Source organism: Pseudorasbora parva, chromosome 15 (assembly GCF_024679245.1).
Source record: "Pseudorasbora parva isolate DD20220531a chromosome 15, ASM2467924v1, whole genome shotgun sequence".
NCBI classification, from domain to species: Eukaryota; Metazoa; Chordata; class Actinopteri; order Cypriniformes; family Gobionidae; genus Pseudorasbora; species Pseudorasbora parva.
This window is the reverse complement of record NC_090186.1, coordinates 16,754,029-16,777,390: the sequence shown is the minus strand read 5'-3', so window position 1 is coordinate 16,777,390 and position 23,362 is coordinate 16,754,029. Positions and strand designations below refer to the sequence as shown.

Here is a 23,362-nt window from a genome sequence, read left to right as displayed (position 1 = left end):
GAGGAGTAAAGGCCGTACTCCACCCTAGGCCAGGGTATGTGCCGAAGGTTCCATCCAGTACGGTCAGATCTTTGGTTCTTCAGGCTTTTCATCCTCCGCCCCATGTGACGGCGGAAGAAGGGAGATTATTCCTTTTGTGTCCAGTTCGGGCCCTAAGGATCTATCTGGAAAGGTCAGCTCAGTGGAGGAAATCAGATCAACTCTTAGTGTGTTTTGGCTCACCCAAGAAAGGGCTGCCTGCATCAACCCCTACTATCAGTAATTGGATTGTGCAGGCAATAGCCTTGGCATATCAGGTGCGCAATCTGCCTTCACCTATTGCCTTGAGAGCCCACTCGACTAGAGGCATGGCCTCTTCGGTGGCCCTTCTGTCCGGAGTCCCTATGCAGGACATCTGTGAAGCGGCTGGCTGGGCTACTCAGCACACATTTATAAGGTTTTACAGCCTACACCTCCCTGCGACCCCCGGCGGCAGGGTACTCCAGTCCTGATTGTGCCTGGTCTCCAGCTCACAATAGGGCAGGCGTATCCTTGGTGTGGCCTAGTGGGTACTCGTTCCCCAAATCGTCGTTCCGACGCAGTGCGAAGTTCCCTCGATATAGGGAACGGCTCGGGTTATGTATATAACCCTTGTTCCCTGAGAGGGAACGAGCACTGCGTCTCGTCGCCACACCGCGTATCGCCTGAGAGCATTATGCTTCATCGCGATAATTGACGCTACTATGCGCCGGGCTCCCCTTTATAGCTTCCGGGTATGCCGTCACATCTACGTCATGACGTAGGACCAATAAGGATTGGACTAGTTTCATTCATACTTCAGACGCGTTCATGCTAAGGGAGTATCCCCAAATCGTCGTTCCGACGCAGTGCTCGTTCCCTCTCAGGGAACAAGGGTTATATACATAACCCGAGCCGTTCTATTGACTACGACTTTGGATTACCCTTCAATAAATACTGCGTTTGGATCTTCAACCAACCTTCTGTCTCAGAGCAGTTCGTTACAACGGCTACTAGTCTCAAATAAATTAGACACAAAATATTGTCTTGAGATTAAATATTTTATTAGCTCTTACGCAAAGCTTCCACGAAGAAAAATAGTTCCAACCTGCTTTAAGCCTTTATCTATTGCTGAAGATTTGCCATATGCCCTTGCTAAATGAAATGAAATGTTGAAAATGAATGCTGAAAGGGTTAGTTCACCCAAAAATGAAACCAAGCCTATGATTTACTCACCCTCAAGTTATCATAGGTGTATATGACATTCTTCTTTCAGACAAATACAATCAGAGTTATATTTAAAAAGTCCAGGCTAACGTTAATCCAAGCAGTAGTTGTAGTTGTGTTTAAAGTCCATAACAAATGCAGCTGTCCGTCAAATAACGTGCTCCACACGGCTCCGATGGGTTATTAGAGCCTTCTGATTCGAATCGATGCGTTTGTGTAAGAAAAATATCTATATTAAAAACATTATAAAGGAAGCCTGCCTTGAAGTCTTCCATTGTAACCCACGGCTGTTTAAGCCACAAGATGGCGCCAGCGTTAAGCATAGATGTAGTACCGATCAAGATAACAAGTAGTACCCGGATGAGCGGGTGTTATTTGGGAATAACATACCGCTGGAATGCGCGATTGACCAATCAGAATCAAGTATTTCACAGAGCCGTGTAATAAGTAAGGGATAATGTACACCCAGCCGGTTGTTATCGCAGAATAAACCCCGACAGAGTGATCTTGCATCACTCTGAATGGGTTTATTTTGTGATAACAACCAGCTGGGTGTACATTATCCCGCTTATTACACAGCTACTAGTCTCAAATAAATAAGACACAAAATATAGTCTTGAGAATAACATTTTTTTAGCTCTTACGCAAAGCTTCCGCGAAGAAAAACAGTTCCAAACTGCTTTAAGCCTGTATCTATTGCTGAAGATTTGTTTTGTCCATATGCTAAATGTTGAAAATGTTGAATGCTGAAAAGCTTAATTTACCCAAAAATGAAACCAAGCCTATGATTTACTAACCCTCAAGTCATTATAGGTGTATATGGTATTCTTCTTTCAGACAAATACAATCAAAGTTAAATTTAAAAAGTCCAGGTTACACTGTCAGAAAAAAAGGTACATTGCTGTCACTGGGGCAGTACCCTAAGGTACAAAACCAAAAAGATAGTAATATGTACCTATAAGGTACCACTATGTTCCTTTAAGGTACTAATATCAACTCTTAAAGTACTGATATGTACCTTTTAAGGTACTAATATGTACTATCTAGGGGTTAGTAAGGTACAAAGATGTAGGGGAGAACCGGGGCGAAAGTAACGCGGGACGAAAGTAACAAAGCGATTTTCTCAGAGCCCTGAATACATTTGCATTCCAAGCTATGACAGCACGTTCAGCAAGCAACTGAACGTTGATGGATCTGCCAAAAATCATGTGATTTCGTCATTGTTTCCTGTGGTTAGGTCCGGAATATAGTTTCTGAGTACGGAAAGTAAATTACTGAAGCGGTACTTTTTTCTCTAATTACAAGTTGTCTTTCTCGTTTCATGTGTCACAGTAATGATCACTCTACAGTTTATTTATTGCTTTTACACATCCTGAAGGTCTATCTTTTCAGAGTTTTTCAGTATAAAAGTAAATCGTGTTTAAATGTCAGGACTTCCCGTCAGGACGAAAGTAACACTTGTTACTTGTGTCCCACTTTGATAATGCATATTATGCTAATTTAATTTTCATATTGTTCATATTGTTGAAGAAAAAAATGATCAAATAGATTGACATTGCACAACAAAATATTCTAAACCTACAAGTTTTTATTGTCAGGTTAAATTTGAAACATTTTATTAAACTTAACATTTAAAATGAAAATGTAATTTAATATTTGTTTTGCAAAGATAAAGTAGCTACACAATATGTTTGCAGTTACATATTAACAAGGTCATAGTCAGGTATATTTAATGTGTGTTACTTTCATTGTCTTTCTTAACTACATGCTACTTTCAAAGTGGCTAATGTCACTCTTCACTCGATACTTCTGTTTTACTCAACTGTAATTGTATGTCTGAAAATGTTCAGTCTGGTTTTAAGTCTGCTCATAGCACTGAATTTGCCCTCTTGAGAGTGTTAAATTATTTATTTATTTTTAGCTACTGACTCTGGTGACTGTATATTCCATATTTTAGATCTATCTGCAGCATTTTTATACTGTTAACCAATCAACACTGATTTTAGATTAGCGTCATTGGAGAAATATTTCCTCTTCTGTTCTTGCATGTAATCTTCCTAAAGGCTTGATCTTGGCGCCTTCCCTACTTTCTTTGTACATGTTCCCTTTGAGTTCCATTATACGTACACATGGAGTGTCTTTCCATTTTGTCAACACTGATTTGGGAAGCTTATCTGCTTTCAGATCTTCATTTGTCTTCATCTTCACGGAACATGGGTTTTCTTTTAGATGAGTCTTTAGAACTTGACAAACATATTTCCTAGATAATTGAATCTATCTTTTATCAATTCCGGCTATTGTCAAAAATAACACTTTCTAACTGACAAAACTCTAAAGATGGCTGTTTATTGTTTATGCGTTTATTACTTCTCGTTTAGATTACTGAAACTCACTATACTGAAGTATTCTCAAGACTCAAATTGCTCACCTCAAACTGGTCCGATTTTTCATAAATGCGATCACATTACTCCAATACTGAGGGCTCTTCTTTGGCTACCTATATTCAGTTCAGAATTGAGTTGTTTGAGAATTACTCACAAGAACTTCTTCTTTCGCCTGTTCCCTTCAGGGGTCTCCACAGCGAATCATCTGCCTCCATCTAGTCCTATCATCTGTATCCTCTTCTCTCAGACCGACTACCTTTATATCCTCCTTCACTACATCCATAAACCTCCTCTTTGGTCTTCCTCTTGACCTCCTGCCTGGCAGCTCTAACCACAGCATCCTTTTACCAATATATTCACTGTCCCTCCTCTGAACATGTCCCAACCATCTCAACCTGGCCTCTCTAAATTTGTCTCAAAAACATTTCACATGTGCTGTCCCTCTGATGTACTCATTCCTGATCCTATCCATCCTCGTCACTCCCAAAGAGAACCTCAACATCAACATAAAGAATTACTCACAAGAACACTGCTACAAATTGTCTTCGGAGTATAAAAGTTAGTTATCAAGCATCTCAGTCATAATTTAAGTGAAGTGTAGAACTAAAACATGTTTATCTTTCATTTCAAATGTGTATATTATAATGTATTCTATTGAAAACTCTTTATTGTCAAATGTGTGTTGGACGCAAACTCCTCTTAGGAACTTCACCATTCAATGTGAATTTATCTGATAATATTCTTAAATAAGGACATCTATTGGTTCATACCTATGACATCATCCAAAATCCAGTTTGTGGCACAGCAATGTGTCGTAAATCAACTCTAAGACTGACACTTAAGATTTAGTCCTACACTTTACTTAAAGTATGATTGGGATGCTTGATAACTAACTTTTAAGCGCAGCTTTGAGCCAGGAATTTTGTTACTCTTAAGTCAATTCTTAGCAGTGTTCTTGTAAGTAATTCTAAGATGTTTGATAAATACGGGCCCAGGTCTCCAAATTAAAATTTTCTAGTTGATCACATCTAAATTTTTCAGTTGGCCAAATTGAATTTCTGTCAATTGATGCATTTTATTACACAGAAATTAAATTTGGCAAACTGAAAAATTTAAATGTGATCAGTCACTAGTAATTTTCAGTTGGAGACCTGGGCCCGTATTTATCAAGCTTCTCAAAGTGCTATTTTAGTCTTAAGTGCTGAGAATTCATGAAATGTACTCCTACTTTCAAAACTTAAGTATAAAAGCAAGTTATCAAATTTCTTAAAGCTAAGAATCACTCTTACTCTCCCAGTTATTTAAGACAGCTTGAGAGGTCTCTCAAGTGGTTAGGAGTTGCCAGTAGGGGCTGGTGATGGCGCTGAGGAGACAGAGACGTGCGCAAATCTTTCGAAATGTGAGAGAGAATGTGTTCGAAATGTTTGACGACAAATAGTTATTCAAACAGTATCGTTTGGACAGAGCAGACATCATCTTTTTCAGCGCTGGTTAATGGCACTTTAAGAAGCTCGATAAATACGATTTAGTCCCTTACTCCAGACTCAAACATAGAGGGGGTCAAGCTTTTTGTGTGATTGGACCATGGTTATGGAATAACCTGCCTTTAGAGATTATGGGCCCGAATTACTAAAGAGGGCAAATTAGCATGAGAGGGCAATTCCAAAAAAGCACAGTTGGTAATTGAAAGTTCTGCGCTGATCTACTCACGACGTGCAAATTAAACACACAATGCAGGATCACCGGAATTCTAGTCACCTGTGCACCATCACCAGCCACACTACAAAGACACTCCTCACCTTCACATTCACCGTTTGGTCTAGCACCGATCAACCCACGACTACCTGTCCTTACCAGAAGCCCTGATCGGCATTCTTCCTTGCCATCTTCTTCTTCGTCGTCCTCATCCTCATCCTTGTCATTGTCTGCACCATCCTCGTCCATCATCTCTGTGTCAACCACTCGCCTAATATTCCCATTGTCCGTAACCGCAGTCAATAAACTTTTCACTAGCACTAACCATCTATGTCCTCATCTGTGTCTGACAATAACCAACCAGTGTTCAAAACTATCAGCTTACCGTAGCTCAATTTACAAAGGTAAGCTTTGCTTGAAACGGTATGCTTGAAATTCCCGCAGAAATCCACCAGTACCACTGAAATTAAAGGGGTACTTCAGCGCTGGGAAGATGAATCTGTATTTAAACCGGGTCATTAATGTAGTAGAAATGTGAAATTTGAAATGTGTATATTATAAGGAAATGTGAAATGTGAAAATGTGAAGAGCTATGCTAAAAATGTAACAGTACCACACTTTTTCGCATAATTAATTCCGTTACGGAGTTTTCTTTGCTGTGCCTTTCGCTATGTGCGTTATGGTAGACATCAATTATTTTGCGCTAGCTCTGAGAGGAAGTAATTCACCTCTAACGTTACTCCACATTGCACAGACATAGAAACTGATCTACTGGTAGCCCTAACGGACATTTAATGTAGTCATGCATCGCTGATTTTAACATTAACATTTAAAAAAGTCAAATCTGCAATCATCGTGACTTATTGCAATGCTTTTTTCCCCTTAGTTGGCCAGAACAAAAGTGGATGTTAGCGACTTGTGTGTTAAGATGGCATTCTTATGTCGGTCATACTTTCAAACAGTAGAGTCTGTGTTTCTGAATGACAGTATCACGGTGACTGACAGCTGCACATTGTCCTCAAAATAATTGGATTCCTCCACGTTTTGCTGAGCCGTGGCACAACTAACGTAAAGTTGATAATTCCGCGATTAACTGCAATTGGAGTTTTCGATCAGAGATGGCGACAAAGAGGAAAAAACTATGGACTGCAGCTTTAATATCTTTAGCTTTAATAATATATTTAGGTTGTATGTGATCTTTTTGTACAGCATGTCCATAGCATCAAAGAGCATGTAGAAAAATAAATAAATAAATAAATAAATAAATAAATAAATAAGTAAACAGCGGTGGATCTTCTGGCATAATTAATATGTTTTTGGAATAATTTAACCGTTTGACCTCACATAAACTGTTGTGCATCCGGCACATGTCCAGTTAAATACATTAGATTTCTCCATCTGGCCTTGAATCAAATGGGTTCATAAATGTGACGGCTTACATAAGAGTATCACCACATGCCGGAGAACTGCTCTCAAAACACAAGAGATGCAGATGGGAGAAAAACACCTTATGTGGGCCATTAGCTTGTGCCTCTGAGAGAAGGAATCCTCTGGCTAGAGCAAATGAATCAGTGTGCAATGAACTCCAAAGCATTAACTACAGTGAAGTGCCATTTCCATTCACAGCAGAGCTGAACAAGGTTCCAGCACCCCTCCCACTGCATTCCTAATCCTTATGGGCCCACATTTACCCATCCAGGCATCACTTGTCCTCAGCTATCAGGGAGACACAGGGACTGACACTCAGGTCTCAGAGGAGGAGGTTTGAGATTGGTGATGTGGCATTTGTTCAGCTGGCTGAAACGGCCGAGAACTCCCTGATCAGCGGTTTGCAAATTTGTCTTGACTCACAATTTTAGTGTCACAGACTGAATTTGTTAAATAACCTGAATTAACCTTAATTAAAAGATTATCACTTCCAGCATTGTGCAGTAGCTTTTCATCAGACAGCAAAAGGTACACTTATCAGTGGTGAGGTGGCAGATTCTTTGTTTAGAAAACCATGTAGTAGGGCTGTGCAGATTAATCGTAATTGATTTTTAGACTTCGATTTTGGCTTCCAAACGATTATGAGGACAAGATAATGAAGGTAAAACAATTATTGTGTGGCTGCCACATTCAGCAGAGCGTTTTCATTCCCCCCAAAGCCAAACTTATCATCTAAATAAGCCGAATAAGTAAGTGTTGTAAAATGCAGTCTACTGTTACTAAACTCTCCCATAAAAACAGTGTCATTAAAAGAGCATTAAGCTGTGAAGGGGACTTTTTTGATCTTTTACTTAGCTATATTACCTGACCTAGTATTTGTTTTTTCATAGCCTATTGATAATTTATAGTTCACAAAGACCCGCCTCTTTTATGGGTCCTACACACTGTGCGATTTTTCAAAATCCTTTCCGAATGTCCCTTGTCAGACTTTCGTCTGAGGTAAAATTTGATCACAGCGCTCATTAATCGGCTGGCAGTGGACCAAAGACGTCAGATTTTAGCCTAGGATCTGAGGAATCTTTTAGGATTTGCTAAATTTGTCTCAGACGGCCAAATCGTGGGCAAAATCGCACAGAGTGCACCCGGCTTTAGTTACTGTTGCTATACCCGATAACCTGCGCTCTCACACCACACATCATGGATACTGACAACGCACTGACAGACAGGACAGAGCAGGTTACTTTTAATATGAAACCGTCTCTCAAATCTTGTAATTTTTTTTAAATGTAAACAATAAATGCCATTCTGTGGCTCTTTAATGTGTCGTGATAGGTCGCTGTACCGCCTTAGTTAAAGCTGCTCATAAACCGATAATCTCTTCCTTCTAGTTAATTTATAGTATCAAATAAACATGAATGAACTTCAGAATTAATGTTGTTTCAACCATGGAAAGACGTCAGTACACATCGCTTTCAAGTTCATGTCCACTAACGTTACTCTATGAACTCTTTTGACTTCTTTGTCGGTCAAAAATGGCGGATTCGGCAGATTATCATTGGTCAGATCACGTCAATCAAACTCCCGGCGAAGGGTAAATTGTGCAATTTTACTGAAATCTAAAATCACTCATATCATGAAATAAGACTTTGATTCTATCGCCCATTCATTTGTTACATAATCACGATTTCAATATTGACAAAAACACAATGAATTATCTGGAGTGCTTTCTCACTTTGTAAATGTCAGAAAACAGACTTAAAGATATATTGTGAAACACAAATGTGGTTTATTGATGAACAAAAATGCCCACGGTGAGTAAAGGCTATTGCAGACAACAGAGCAGAGGAGGATAGCAAAGAGTACAGGTATGTTGCACAACACACACACACACACACACACACACACACTTTCGAGATGATATTTGCTGAATAGTTTGAATGAAAGTATTACACTTTTCTTTACATGTCTCTGGAGATTACCACTGAAGGAATTAGAGACAGGAGATTATACACCATGCAATTTTTTTTACGGAGTCCTATTCATAGATCAGACTGTGTGTGTGGAGCAGACTTAAATGGAGTGGAGCTGATGAAGGTGAATGATGGCAGCTATGAATGATTGAGGAGTGTGTGCAAGTGGGAGCCTGGGGGGATCATGGGAAATGTAGTGTGAAGGTGAGAGATGATGGTGAGGTGACTGGAGATAGTGCCAGTACTCCCCTCTCCCGAAACGCGCGTCTTTGCACCAAACTGAGTCCATCCCAGGGAGGGAGGCTGGGCTCCCTGGAGTTGGGAGAGTGGCCATGCCGACAGGATGGGAGTCCTTCAGGGTGATACTGATGATACTGGAGACCAGGAAAGCCATGGAGGAGCTGAGAATTTTGGAGGCCACCATGGAGGTGCCTCCATTACAGGAAGCCATGCAGAAGATAAATATATTTTGGAGGCCACTGGGAAGGCACCAGCAGCATAGATGGTATCAATAACAGGAACTAAGAGATGAACATCTGTAATGTCACCAAACTTGATGACCTCTGGCGGACCGGCAGACTCGATAACCCTTTGGCGGGTCGGCTGAGAGATGGACGTCTGAAAGACTGGCTGAGAGATGGGTATCTGGAGGCCGGCTGAGAGTCTGCCACGGCAGATCTGGGGAATTAAAAGAATTGAAGGAAGTGAAGATTCTAGGATGAGCTCTGGGACTTGAGAGGACTCTTGACTGAGCTCTGGGACTTGAGCAGACTCGTGACTGAAGCTCTGGGACTTCAGTTTCTGGAACAGACTGAGGAATTTTAGTCTCTGGAACAGACTCTTAACTCTGCTCGGGGGCTAGAGCCGACACTGGACTTTGCTCAGGGCCTGGAACCCACACTGGACTTTGCTCAGGGCCTGGAACCCACACTGGACTGTGCTCAGGGGCTGGAAACACCACACTGAACTGTGCTTAAGTGGGCATTTGGGCTAGGGGCAATACTCTGATGAATGTGTGGAGCAGGCTTAAATGGAGTGGAGCTGTTGAATAGGGCTGTAACGATATGCGATATGAAATCGAAATCGCAATACGCAGGTCCACGAACCTGTATCGCGATGTGAGAAGGCAGAATCGTGACACACCCCTTCCAACTCCCAGAATTATCCTTCCTGTCCAGGTCCAACTTTTAAGTCAGCAGTATGGCAACATTTCAGCTACCCGGTGGAGAACAAGGATGGCAATCGTGTAGTTGACAAGACCCACACAATTTGCCTTAAGTGTTTCAAGAAACTTCCCCAACCGGCTGGCAATGTGGTGTGAGCGTGGCGTTTCTGTTGCGTGTCATCCGCGGGGCGGCTGCGTGGCGTTTTCTCTTTCTTTGCACACCAGAAACCGTGTCTGACGCGGCACTTCTGTTGGTATTGATGTACAGGAGGCCCTATACTTCATGTTAAATATATATTGCCTATTGGTACCGCAAAGAAAACGTCGGCATTAGCCTATTGACCATACAGATATATGGTATTGACGCCAAAATAGGCTACAAAATACTGTACAGAATAAAACTGTTTTGTCCCCCCCATATCGAGGTTTGTATCGTACCGTGGGTCAAAAATCGTGATACGAACCGAATCGTGGGTTTGGTGTATCGTTACAGCCCTACTGTTGAAGGTTAATTATGGAAGGTGATTGAGGGAGAGTGTGCATGTGGGAGCCAGGAGGGATCATGGCAATTGTATGCAGGGTCCAATATACAATATACATATATACAAATATGCTGTTTCATAACCATTTGAATCTTTATTTGAAGATTGAACACAAACAAGGAAGAGAAGACAATGCTGAATAAAGTCATATTTTTTGTTATTTTTGGACCAAAATATATTTCCAATGCTATAAGAGATTCTAATTAACCAACTGATGTCACATATGGACTACTTTGATGATGTTTTATTCCCTTTCTGGACATGGACTTCCATGGACATGGAAGTGTGACTACATTAGATATGCTCTCGGACTAAATATAAAATATCTTAAACTGTGTTCTGAAGACTAACGGAGGTCTTACGGGTGTGGAACGACATTAGGGTGAGTCTTTAATGACATCAGTTTCATTTTTGGGTGAACAAATCCTTTAAGGTTTATGACCAGAAGAAATTTGCAGAGAGTTGTTACTCTCACTTATTTCTTTTTGAAAAGGAACAAATAAACCATCAGAAATATATAAAACATATGTCCATCTCATGATTTTTCTTTGATTTGGTCTATGTATTAATTCAATTTCTGTTGGATTTATGTTTTAGAATTGCATACTATGGTGTATGGTAACTGAAATCATGTGTATGCTCTTCAACCACTCAGGCAAATGCAAGTAATGTACGATATACATAATTGCAGTTTAGTTAGTTAAAGTTCAAACAAATGAGCTTGCAGTAATAACTGATGGTTCTTCCTCTTTTTACTAGATTCATTCCTGTTCTGATCTGGGTGTTCAGTCACGTTCACTTTCCATTCTACACCCTGTATGTGTGTGTGTGTAATTTTTGTTAGATTAGTTATGTGTTCCTGATTTAGTTAATATATTTTGTGCACAATAAACATTTTTGTTCTGAATCACTCACTTAAATGATCGATTTTGTTACAAGCTCTAAGCTCTGTAAATGCTAAGGAATAATTATTTTCTTGTGGTCATGAAAAATACCCTTCTCCTAGAATTAATCAATACTGAGTGTTCACAGGATGAACGGATTGATTGTAATCTTAATGTAGCTACATCAATTTAATCTCATTAACTGATTAAATGTTCACAATTAATCATAATGAATAATCATACTGAGTTATGAATAATTATTAGTATTTCACCTTTGAGCTATCTCACTGCATAGATGAACACGGGGAAAAAAAGACAACCAATTTGTTTTCATGCTAAGGGCTCAAAATATAACATCCAGTCAATGTTTAGAGAACATCAGAGGAATATTTTAAAATATAAAGGAAACAATTATAGATTCACACTTTGTGATGCTACAGTGAGCTATAATGCACATTATTTATTTATTTTATTAGAGGATGAACTCAAATCAAATACAGCCAATACTTCTGAACTACTTCATTGAATGTATGAAAATTATGGAAGTATATGATTATATATATATATATATATATATATATATATATATATATATATATATATATATATATATATATATATATATATATATATATATATATATATATATATATATATATATGTTTTATATGTAATGGAGCTTGGATGTCATCTAGTGAAAAAGTTTGGGACTGCGCCCAAACAAAATCTTACTGAAAGCTAATTTTTTGATACCTCAGTCTTTCTTGTAGTTTTAGAGTAAACCATGTTTTGTAAAATGCATATTATTATAACATATAAATAATTATATTGTTACATTTTATATTTTCATAAACTTAAACTTTTAACATTTTTCAAACCTATTTTAAATGTGTAAACCTATTTTACTTTAATTTTGCATTCACCTTTTACGCTAATCTGCCAGAAGACTTTTTTAAAACAAGACCAACCTTAATTCTGTGTTCCAAAACATTATTGAATTACAACCATTTAAGTTTGGATAGTGCATTTTATATGTGTTGTAAAGGGGGTGACAGTTAGCCTGGATGCCAGCCGAACTCAGCCCGCCCACAACATTTGAGCTCTGGTAGTTCGGTCTGGAATTGATCCATAGAGGAGTAATTATGCCCAAACAGAAACTATTCGGACCAATGAAATCATCAGGGCAGGCTTTAGACGATGATGGACAGATGATCAACAGTAACGTAATCATGCAAGTCATCAAAGGGGCTTGGATTATATTTGTTTAAATCCTAAACGGAGAGCTTGTTTGTATATGAATTCACCTTCACTATTTCTCTCTGATATGATGATCATGTGGGTAAGTACTCTGTGTATCCTTAAATTCTTTTTTTTTTTTTTTTACAATACCGGCAAAGATAGTTTATTCCAGTGCACGCGCAGATAGGGTTGCCAAGTTTTTACAACAAAACCTGCCAACTACTAGCCCAAAACAATAGCTTCTCGGGGGTGTTCTCCAGAAAAAAATGGCTTTTCGGGGGTAAAATATGTGTTATTTTGACAAGGTTGCCTGCTAAAATTCGCACTCATGGGCCTCACACAGGTCTCACATAATAGTCGCTTCAAACCGCGGACATAGAAAACAACTCGCGGAGAAAACACGAACTTGGCAACACAGTGCAGTTGAACTATGTTGACATTTGACAATGCATCACTTCGTTGCTCTAATTGGTTGTAGGTCTATCCAATTGATGTCTTTCCTGGTTCGGTTGAAACACGCCCCATAATCACAGCCCAATGGAGCAGTTTCAGACTCATATTCAGACTAGAATTGAGTATGACCACGTCAGGCTACGACATCAGATAACCATAACTTTTTTTTTTTCAGACAAACTATAAAATAAATAAAAATATGATTTGAGTTTTTGTAAATAACATCACATATTGCATCACATATTGCTAACATGATTTAGTATGTTGCTAACATAAATAATTATAAATAATTAATGATAACACACACACACACACACAAGTAAAATATACCTGAGGATATACCTGTAATAAAAGTGTATGCATTTTTTTGCAGAGAGAGAGAGAGAGAGAGAGAGAGAGAGAGAGAGAGAGAGAGAGAGAGAGAGAGAGAGAGAGATAGACTCAGAAAAGCAAGTGAACCCAATTCACTTAAATAATAGGTGATAAGACTGATAATATTGGGCATGAGAATTAACGCACAAAGACAGAACAAAATATGTCAATGTCACGATGCTTTTAAAATTCTGATGCAAATGCAGTATGATTAACTAGATGATTACATTTAACAAAAGCTTCAAGGGCCAAATACTGTGGAGTTTTACTAGCACAGAGTAAAAAGTTGTCCCAAAGAAAACTGCCCACAAATGTGTAGCATGCATTAGGGATTCAATGACTGTCAGAGACTCTACAGACGGACCCAAGGCTAAATCTCTGCAAAGCCATCACACAAATAAGACGGAGTAAAGAATCAAAAAGCAGCCATGAGCCAATAGGGGAATAAAAATGAAGCTGATATGCACGTGGTGAGGTTCAAAGGCTGATGAAAATGTGTTCAGGCAAAATGAGGATTTTCTTTTCTTTTGCTGGACACAAAGCATGCATCAGGGAAACCATTCAGTGTGAAATGTTGAAAAGAACACAAATAAGCACATATTTTCACAGACTGTAAAGAAACAACAATTGGATGTTGCACATTAAAGGGACTTGGAGTGTGTTGAGACCAATAATAATGTTTTTGCAGGCAGATTGTGTATTTATGGCATTTCCAAAAGGGACTAACTGGACTGCGACAAGACAACCAAACTTTAGTCATGAAGTCATGATATCTACTATTTGTGTGGACCAACACAAAAAAATAAAAGTAATCTGAGGGCACATTTCACTCAATTATTTGAGTAAAATAATTACCCATCGGCTATATGAAAAGGCTCATAACTATAACCAGATGTTTTCAGACAATATAAAGCTAAATGAATCAGCCACTTTTTCTTTAATATCTGACCTTTATATGAGGCAGCGAAAGAGGTGCTGAAAGAGGAGAGGTGTTGAAAAGACTTCAAGTTCTTTACTATGGAAATCAACAGTGTTTTTCCAAATTCCTAACTGATAACCCATAACTGATTGGTTTAGAATGTTCTACGTTGTCAGCAACTTACACAAATAGTGCTGGACACAGGAGACTCAACTTCAAATTGAGTTCAGTTCAAAGTGTGAATATGTTCTATTTTATACCTCAAACTTTTGAAAGACTGAATGTGAACTATTTTTGAAAGCCTGTTTTGAACAGAAAATAAATTAGTTGAGCTTCTACAAATATTTGTGAAGAATGGGTCACACTCAGGAGCTCAGTGAATTCAAGCATGGTACCGTGATAGGTTGCCACTGGTGCAATAAGCAAATTTGTGAAATTTCCTTTCTACTAAATATTACACAATCAACTGGTATTATAATAAAGTGGAAGCAATTGGGAACAACAGCAACTCAGCAACAAAGTCAGGGTTTTTCCTGGGTCAGAAATGGTGTTCGGTGGTGGCTGACCAGACACGCATGCACGCACACACACCAAGAGTAAAAGTACCTACCCGCGTGACCTGTGAGCCCAATACTGATAATAAATGTTATATATGATTATTATATTTTTTGTTTTTTTTTGTTTTTGTTTTTTTCTCATCTAATTTTGACATCTCATTATGAATGATGTCTTGATGTTTGTTTCTTTTGTTCCTCGTTTTTACACAGTTTGCATGGTTTACTGATTAATTATTTTGGCAACAATCATTAAAGAGTAGCATTAAAAATGTAATAACAAATAGTCTAATTATTTACCATATAAAATGTAATAAAAGTATTGGCAATCAACATTTTGTGATCTTCTGGTTTCACCTTATTCCAGTACATTTTTTGTAATGTACTACACATTATCAATATAAATACTCAAAATAAATACATGAAAATACTGTGAAATATAAAGACTAATTCTTACTAACCCCTCTTGTTTAATGGGGTAAGTACACTTGCGTTCTCATTTCAGAGGTGTTGAGAGTAAATGATTACACACCGATTTGTGAGTTCAGTGTTGGACATATCAGTTTATTCAAATGAATCGGTGGGTTCAAATGGGTTGTTTTACATTTAACATTTACAAGCAAACATTTAACCCAACCACTAGGTTAAAACAACCCAATTGCTGGGTCCATTTTCAACTCAACCTTTGTTGTTTTTAACCCAGCATTTTTAGGGTGAAGTCTTACATCACCAAAGCCCCTTTCACACTGCACGTCGGACCCGCAATATTCCCGGAACATTGCCGGGTCGCCTTCTGTGTAAAAGCAACCACGTCCCGGCATTGATTACCGAATTCGACCCGGGTCGGGGACCTAGTAATATTGCGGGATTCGACCCGGGACGAGCGCTGTGTGAACAAAAGACAAAACTAATGCCGCAACGTGTACGTAGTTATCGTGCGACTCCTAGAGCTTGTTTTTTCAATAATACAACCCTGCAGTGCCAGAAGAGCTAGTCGGTGTTTTAAACGCAGAGAGTGTTCGTATACAAAAGAAACTAAAATAAAACAAGCAGAAATGTGTGCAAACTGGACACAAGTCGAGACCATGGAGCTCCTTACTATCTGCACTGAAGCTGAGATCGCTCGCCATTATACGTCACATCAGGATGTCACGTGTCAACTCGACCCGGGACCGTTAAGCGTTGTGTGTGTGAGCACACATATTATGGTATTTCGCTGGCAGTGTGAATGGACCAAATCTAGCGACCCGGGAACAAATGCCGGGTCGCATTATCCGTGTATTTGCCGAAATCGCAGTGTGAAAGGGGCTCAAGTGTGATGCAAAGCATCAGATGCAGCGGAGTAAAGTACATCACCACTGGACTCTGTCAAGAGTTCTCTGGAGTGACAAATCACAGTTCCCTGTCTGGCAATCCGATGGACGAGTCTGGGTTTGGCCAGAAAAACGATACTTGTCTTACTGCATTTTTCCAATTATAAAGTTTGGTGGATGGGTGATTATAGCATGGGGTTGTTTTTCAGGGGTTGGGCTTAGCCTCTTTAGTTTCAGTGAATGGGACTCTTGATGCTTAAGCATGCCATGACATTTTGGACAGTTTTATGCTCCCAACATTGTGGAAACAGTTTGGGGATGACCCCTTCCTGTTCCAACATGACTGCACACCAGTGCATGAAGCAAGGTCCATAAAGACATGGATGAGTGAGTGCGGTGTGGAGGAACTTGACTGCCCTGCACAGAGTACTGACTTGAACACGACAGAACACCTTTGAGATGAATAAGAGCGGAGCCTGCGAGCCAGGCCTTCTCGTCAAACATCAATCAGTGCCTGACCTCACAAATACACTTCTAGAAGAGTAGTCAGAGAATGTCCAATTAACACACTCCTAAACCTTGTGGAAAGCTTTCCCAGAAGCGTTGAAGCTGTTATCGCTTCAAAGGGTGGGCCAACTCCATATTAAACCCTATCTAAATTAAGAATGGTATGTCATTAAATGTCATGTGCATGTAAAGGCAGGCATCCTAAAACTTTTGGCAACATTGTGTATTTTAGATTGTACATTCCATTGTACATTGTACAAAAAAAAAAAAAAAAAAAAAAAAAAAAAACTAATTTAATTGTTCCACATCATCTGAGCAAAATGAAGCGATTCAATTAAAGGCAGAGATCCAGCACGATCAGAGATAAATGAGGGAAGTTGGACAATTAGCAGAAATCTCGCTAGCAATCAGGGCCATTGTAAGAAACCACGACTATCTTTTATCACCTGTCAAAACACATGAAGCCAAAGATTCATTTACATTAAGGGCACAAATGAGGGAGGAGACCGAACTGAAAAAATGATTTAGCCTTGAAATGCTGCATATTATGATTTGGCCCAACTCTGAAACTCTCCGACTGAGAGTCATATAGTATATAGAAACTAATACCTCAATCTATGTTGTACAGTTATATGGACTGTTCTGAAATAAACCAGACCTGGCATCAGAAATCTGTCAAACCAAAAGGTACCTATCAGACGTGACTTTATGAGGGTAATGTCTATTCTTGGTGAATAGCACTGTTCTGGCAAGCTAATTTTGACCCTAGCATGGTTCTAAGTTAGTCTCAGCCATTAATATTAAAGTTTCTTGCCTCTTGGCTGTCAAGAGCAATGACACTGAGAGAAGACACAACACTAATGGAGAGATCACTCTTTGATGCCCTGCAACCCATCTCTGTCTGGTCTTGGATCAAATCCATATACAGCATATCTAGTCTGTAATACACACAGTTATTTCCAGAGTCCATCCAGCAAGAGGGAAAGGGTTGTTTAGATGCACCTCTTGGCCTGATGTTGCAATGATGTTCACTTCGCTTAGATACATCCTTTTAAATGACCCTGTCAGTGCAATTCCCTGATGTCGCTCCGAGCAGAATTCGTCTAGCTTCTTTGCCTACATAAAAGTCTTCATAAAAAAAATAAAAAAAACCCTTTGTGATAGAGTATTGGCTTATAAAACACTGTTGGTGGCACTTGGTTTCATTAGTTAATGTATTAACTAACATGAACTAACCATGGGCAGTAAATTATATTTGTTAATCTTTGTTAACATAAGTTAATACAAATGTTAATAATAAGTAAATAATAAATAATAAGCTAATACAGCTGTTCATGGTTTGTTCACAGTGCATTAACTAATGTTAACAAGGTTTTAATAATGTATTAGTAAATGTTGAAATTAACATTAACACAGAAAAATAAATGCTTTATATGTGCAGGTCATTATAGTTCATTTTAACTAATGTATTTAATTAATGTTAACTAATGAACCTTATTCTAAAATGTTTTTTTTTTTTTTTATTTAACTCGAGTGAAATGGTTGTCATGGGGGAGTTTTCTTCCCGATAACTTTCCTCTGCTGCAGTGTTTCAATGCTTTACTTATCTGCCATAATGAGAAGTCAGCCTGCCATTGAATGAACCTCATATAAGACTTTATACTTTGCCTTTAGATAGGTATTTATTTATTTATTTGCCAAGTTAATGAAACACAATGAAATGAACATGAGTATAAAATCTTGAACATTTCCGTTTTCTCCCATTAGCCTTTCACCAATAAATAATTGCTTTACAGCTCATTACAAAAGCTGCAGTTGTTCCTATCGTTTCTTAATATTGCTTTCTGAATCATGCACACTGCACTCACATTCTCATGGTCTAATAAATGCTATAGTTATTGATCAAATTACTAATATTGCATACATGTTTAGGACTGATTTAACTGCAATAAATTGCTACTTGTAGCAAAGTGAGTGGATGAAGCAATAAACAAAGGGTAATTGTATAAGTGCCTTTATTCTTGTGGCTTATGTCTTTAATCTGTCATTCTGTCATTTTTAAATGGATTTCTGCATAACAGTAAGATCGTAATCTATATATAGTTACTGATTGCCACCGTGACAATAAGTGCAACCTGCCTTTTTGAAGTAAAATATTGATGAAGTAATAGCTGTCACATGGATACAAGGTTGGATTTTTAAAGTGCGTCAATGTGAAGAATGAGTATTTGGCTTGTCAAGAACTCCACAAGTTGCATAAATTGATGATCCATGTTACCCAGCATTATTTGAGAACGTTAAAAGGGGCATCTCGTGCAAAAAGAAAACGTGACATTTTGTGCAAAGCAGTTGACATATACTCAGCATCACAAAATGTATCTGATTGTTAACAGGAATATTAAATCACGTTTATTCCTGAAAATCCTGAAACTTACTGTGCACAAAACGCATTAATCTAAAACGTGCAATGTTTTTTTTGGAGTTTTGGACCCCAAAGTAGACTGTAGACAATACAAATCGAAGAAATGAGTTTCGCTGACATGATAAACTGAAGTTTAAAATGAGTTCCACGTGAAGTTCATGTGGTGTCTTTCTGATGGCTCGAGATGGAAAGAGTGAAATGTCTTACCTGCGCGGCCATAAATGACAGATCCATGATGTTTTGCTTTTCAGAACACAATAACTAAAGCTTCAGGGAGGTCAGGTAATCTAGCTTTCTGCGTCGTCTCTGTCCACGGGGGTAACCTATTTACATCCAAATGACATCGTCGAGGTACAACCTCCAGGTACATGAATCCTGAATATCTGATGTGCGTCTGCGATCATTTTAGAGACGGATCAACAGCGAGACGAGGTTGAGACAGAGCAGAGGAAAAGAAACAACAGGAGAGAGAGAGAGAGAGAGAGAGAGAGAGAGAGAGAGAGAGAGAGAGAGAGAGAGAGAGAGAGAGAGAGAGAGAGAGAGAGAGAGAGAGAGAGCTCTTATTCGTATTCATGTTTTTGTGACGCCAAACATACGCCTCGAAAAGATTTTAGACAAAGCTTTTGTAGATGCGCCACATGTATGAGCTCAACACACGTACGAGACAATTATGTTGGATTTATCGTCACCAAAAATATGACTATTGTTTGTCTACAGCCTTAATTTACCCCCCCCAAAAAAAAAAAAAAAAAAAAAACCTTATTTAACTTATGATTTCATATATGTAAATAAATTAGTCAAATCTATGTTGGAGAACATATTTTGATAAAGGTAAATGTTTAAGATTGCTGTGCATAATGGTGTGCTCAGGAACGAGACAAGACTTGAATAAAATGAAGCCAAATGCAGTAAAACCTTTTATAATTAATAAGGCAGTCAGAAGGTGTGAAATATTTAATGTATCCAGATCCATATTGTCATGAACTATACCATAAAAATAGAATATGCTAAAAGTTGTAAAGGGTATCAAATCAGCAAGAAGTGAGATTATGGTTGCTATCAATGATGTTGGAACCTTCTAACTAATGGTAAATAAAATATGGGTTCAGAATTAAAAATGGATCCTGGCTCAATATCTTGCAGTTAAAATGTCATATAATCAAATTTGCTCTCTCCCCGGTTTATAGTCACAAACACGTTTGAGAAGCTGATGGTGTTGAGGTGCACAGAGTTAGTACTTGTTGACAAACGTATCCACAATCTGTTAAAGGAAGATTATTGAAATACCACACCCTCTCTATTGTGCATGACACAAATCTGAATTGCAAATGCCAGAGGTAATCGTCAGTCTGTGGAATATGCCACCCTCTTGGCAGCTTAATGGGGTTTGGAGGACAGAATCCCTGTACTCTTGGTGAACTCTTGCACATTTGATCACAGCATTCAGGATACACTTAGCATGCCTTACGCCAATGCATTGATTTGTGATGAAGAAACAAACATTAGATGTGCTGCCTAGTGAAAAAGAAGTGTGCTACGTTGCTTTATTACTGAATGAGCATTCTCGTATTCTCTACTTCAAAGTATTTTTTTAAACTGTTCATGCAGATAACATAATTTTTTTTAAATAAATGGCCACTTAAGAGTACTTACAGGGTTAGTTCACCCAAAAATGAAATTTATATCATTAATGACCCTAATGTCGTTCCACACCCGTAAGACTTCCGTTCATCTTCGTCTTACGGGTGAGGAACGACATTAGGGTGAGTCATTAATGACATCAATTTCATTTCTGGATGAACTAACACTTTAAAGGGGTATTCTTGGCAGCCTAAATCTTCAATTTTGCAAAATAGGTAGGAAAACATCCATAATGCACTTGGCATGGAAATACTTAGCAAACTTTTAGTCATAATGTCATGATGACTGATTGAGAATATTTACACATACACACGCATTGACAGTGCTTTTTGTTAGGCCTTCATTTTATTTACACGGGGACAGCAGATGTTGAGTTTTTATTATGCACTAATTGTTTCAATACACTCTTTTTTTAATCACAGTGAATTGTTTTTGCTTATTTTGTGTATTTGTTACAACGTACCTCATAATGTGTTGCAACCAAACCCGGCAATGGGGTAGATTGTAACAAAGGCACACTATTAGCCTGACAAGCCAGACCCACATCAAGATGTTTGGTCTGGAAACTCACCATAGACAGGGCTCAATCCGAGGGGCGGGATAAACGGTTGTCTTTCAAACTCCCTCTGCACGTGATAGGATAGCGCTACACCAACCAGCCAGACCCACATCAAGATGTTTGGTCTGGAAACTCACCATAGACAGGGCTCAATCCGAGGGGCGGGATAAACGGTTGTCTTTCAAACTCCCTCTGCACGCGATAGGATAGCGCTACACCAAGCAGAGCAACGAAGGTGAAACAGAGCTTGTTGATAGATTAAACATTCACCATATCTGGTCGGCTAAACTGCGAACACATCTTCCCTTTTTAAGAATGACTTCAGTGCCGTTCTTTGTTCTTTTCTCAGAGAAAAGCTTAACTCCAAGTCTTCCAGAATCGCAGTCAACGCTGATTCGAAAGACCGCCGTTCGCCAGTTTCTATGTTTACTAGAAGCACGCAAACACAACTCTGCTGTCGTCATTATGGCCCTGCCCGCCGACTCTATACACGATGTGATTGGCCCGTCCAGATTGTGAGGAATACAGCTCAGAAGGGTATTGAGAGTTCCTAGACGACACTTGCGGGCAGATTAAATTTGCTGCCGCTAGGGTGCGTCTAGATTTCTAGGCTAGCACACTATGCATTTGACATCGATTTATAAAAGGTGTGATATTCTTTCAGAGGTTCTGTGCCGGTGTTGTTTGTAGTAAACATTATTTTAATGCAAGTTTGAGCACTTTAGCTCAAAAATGTATTGAGTTACAGATGCTGACAAAAGTACAAAAGATCTCTAGATCTCTAAAGATCCCTAGTGTGTTTTTCGATATTACATTTAAAGTTAAATGCTAAATCATTATTATTACAAATGAATGTGTAATTACAAATATTTAAATACATGATATACAAGTTAAATGACATTAAAATTATTTTATTTTACAGCGGACTTATCAGTACTTTTGCAGTACACAATAACAATATTTCTATTCAAAGCCAATAGAAGTATGAAAGTGCATTTCAGGATGTACTTAAGTCCTATACTTAACTGGGTCAAAAAACACTCAAAAATTTAGCTAATTAAATTTATCATAAATTTAAAGTATAAAACATTTTAACTGAATTGCTATTAGCATGCAGTTGTTTTAAAATATTGCATTCAGTTTACATTTAACCATATGCTATTCATTTATAATAATACAATTATATATTTCCATTATATATCATCTTTTTTTTAAGTAAAATACTTTTAAACTAAGTAATAACCGGTACACACTGTGCGATTTTCGTTCGTATGTATAATACGCCATAAAATGCGTATCATATGCACGCGAAAAACAGCGTGCCATAGACACGCCAAAATGAGTTTTGGCGTATACATTCCACGACATTGCACACTCGTACTATTTATACGCATTTTTGTGAGAATACCCTGGGTGTTCGTATTCTCTTGCGTCCCTGAATGTGTAACTCCACAGATATATATTAATACATTATTCTAGTATTTTCTTGTTTGTGTGTGTTGCATACCACACCAGTCGTGGCACTGACCAGTTGATGAATGCTTATACTTATTGGACACATTTTTTTATTAAAATGGTAATTATATTCAAATGTTTAAAATATGGCATATATCAAATGTTAAATATATAAAGTGTTCAATCAATTTTATCATTCATCTTTATACAAGACAAAAACTAGCCTAGAAATCTAGATGCACCCTAGCGGCAGCAAATCTAATCTGCCCGCGAGTGTCGTCTAGCAACTCTCAATACCCTTCTGAGGTCTGAACTCTTGCCGGGCCAATCACATCGTGTATAGAGTGAGTGGGCGGGGGCATTATGACAACGGCCGAGTTGCGTTTGCGTGCTTCTAGAAAAACACAGAAACTGGCGAACGGCGGTCTTTCGAATCAGCTTTGACCGCGACTCTGGAAGACTTGGAGTTAAGCTTTTCTCTGAGAAAATAAAAAAAGAACGGCACTGAAGTCATTCTTAAAAAGGGAAGATGTGTTCGGAGTGTTGCTGACCGGATACGGCGAATGTTTAATCTATCAACAAGCTCTGCTTCACCTTCTTTGCTCTGGTTGGTGGTAGCGCTATCCTATCGTGTGC

At 38.5% G+C, this 23,362-nt stretch overlaps 1 protein-coding gene across 1 annotated transcript in view; it reads right to left on the bottom strand.

Annotated features, from left to right (window-relative positions):
- Window positions 1-19,556, bottom strand: part of LOC137041203 (uncharacterized protein C14orf132-like) — a 57,638-nt gene extending 38,082 nt beyond the window's left edge. The window contains exon 1 of the mRNA XM_067417232.1: window positions 19,279-19,556. Within this exon, the coding sequence (XP_067273333.1) occupies window positions 19,279-19,305 (27 nt within the window). The 5' untranslated portion in view covers window positions 19,306-19,556. The remainder of the gene's footprint in view (window positions 1-19,278) is intronic.
- Window positions 19,557-23,362: the final 3,806 nt, after the last annotated feature.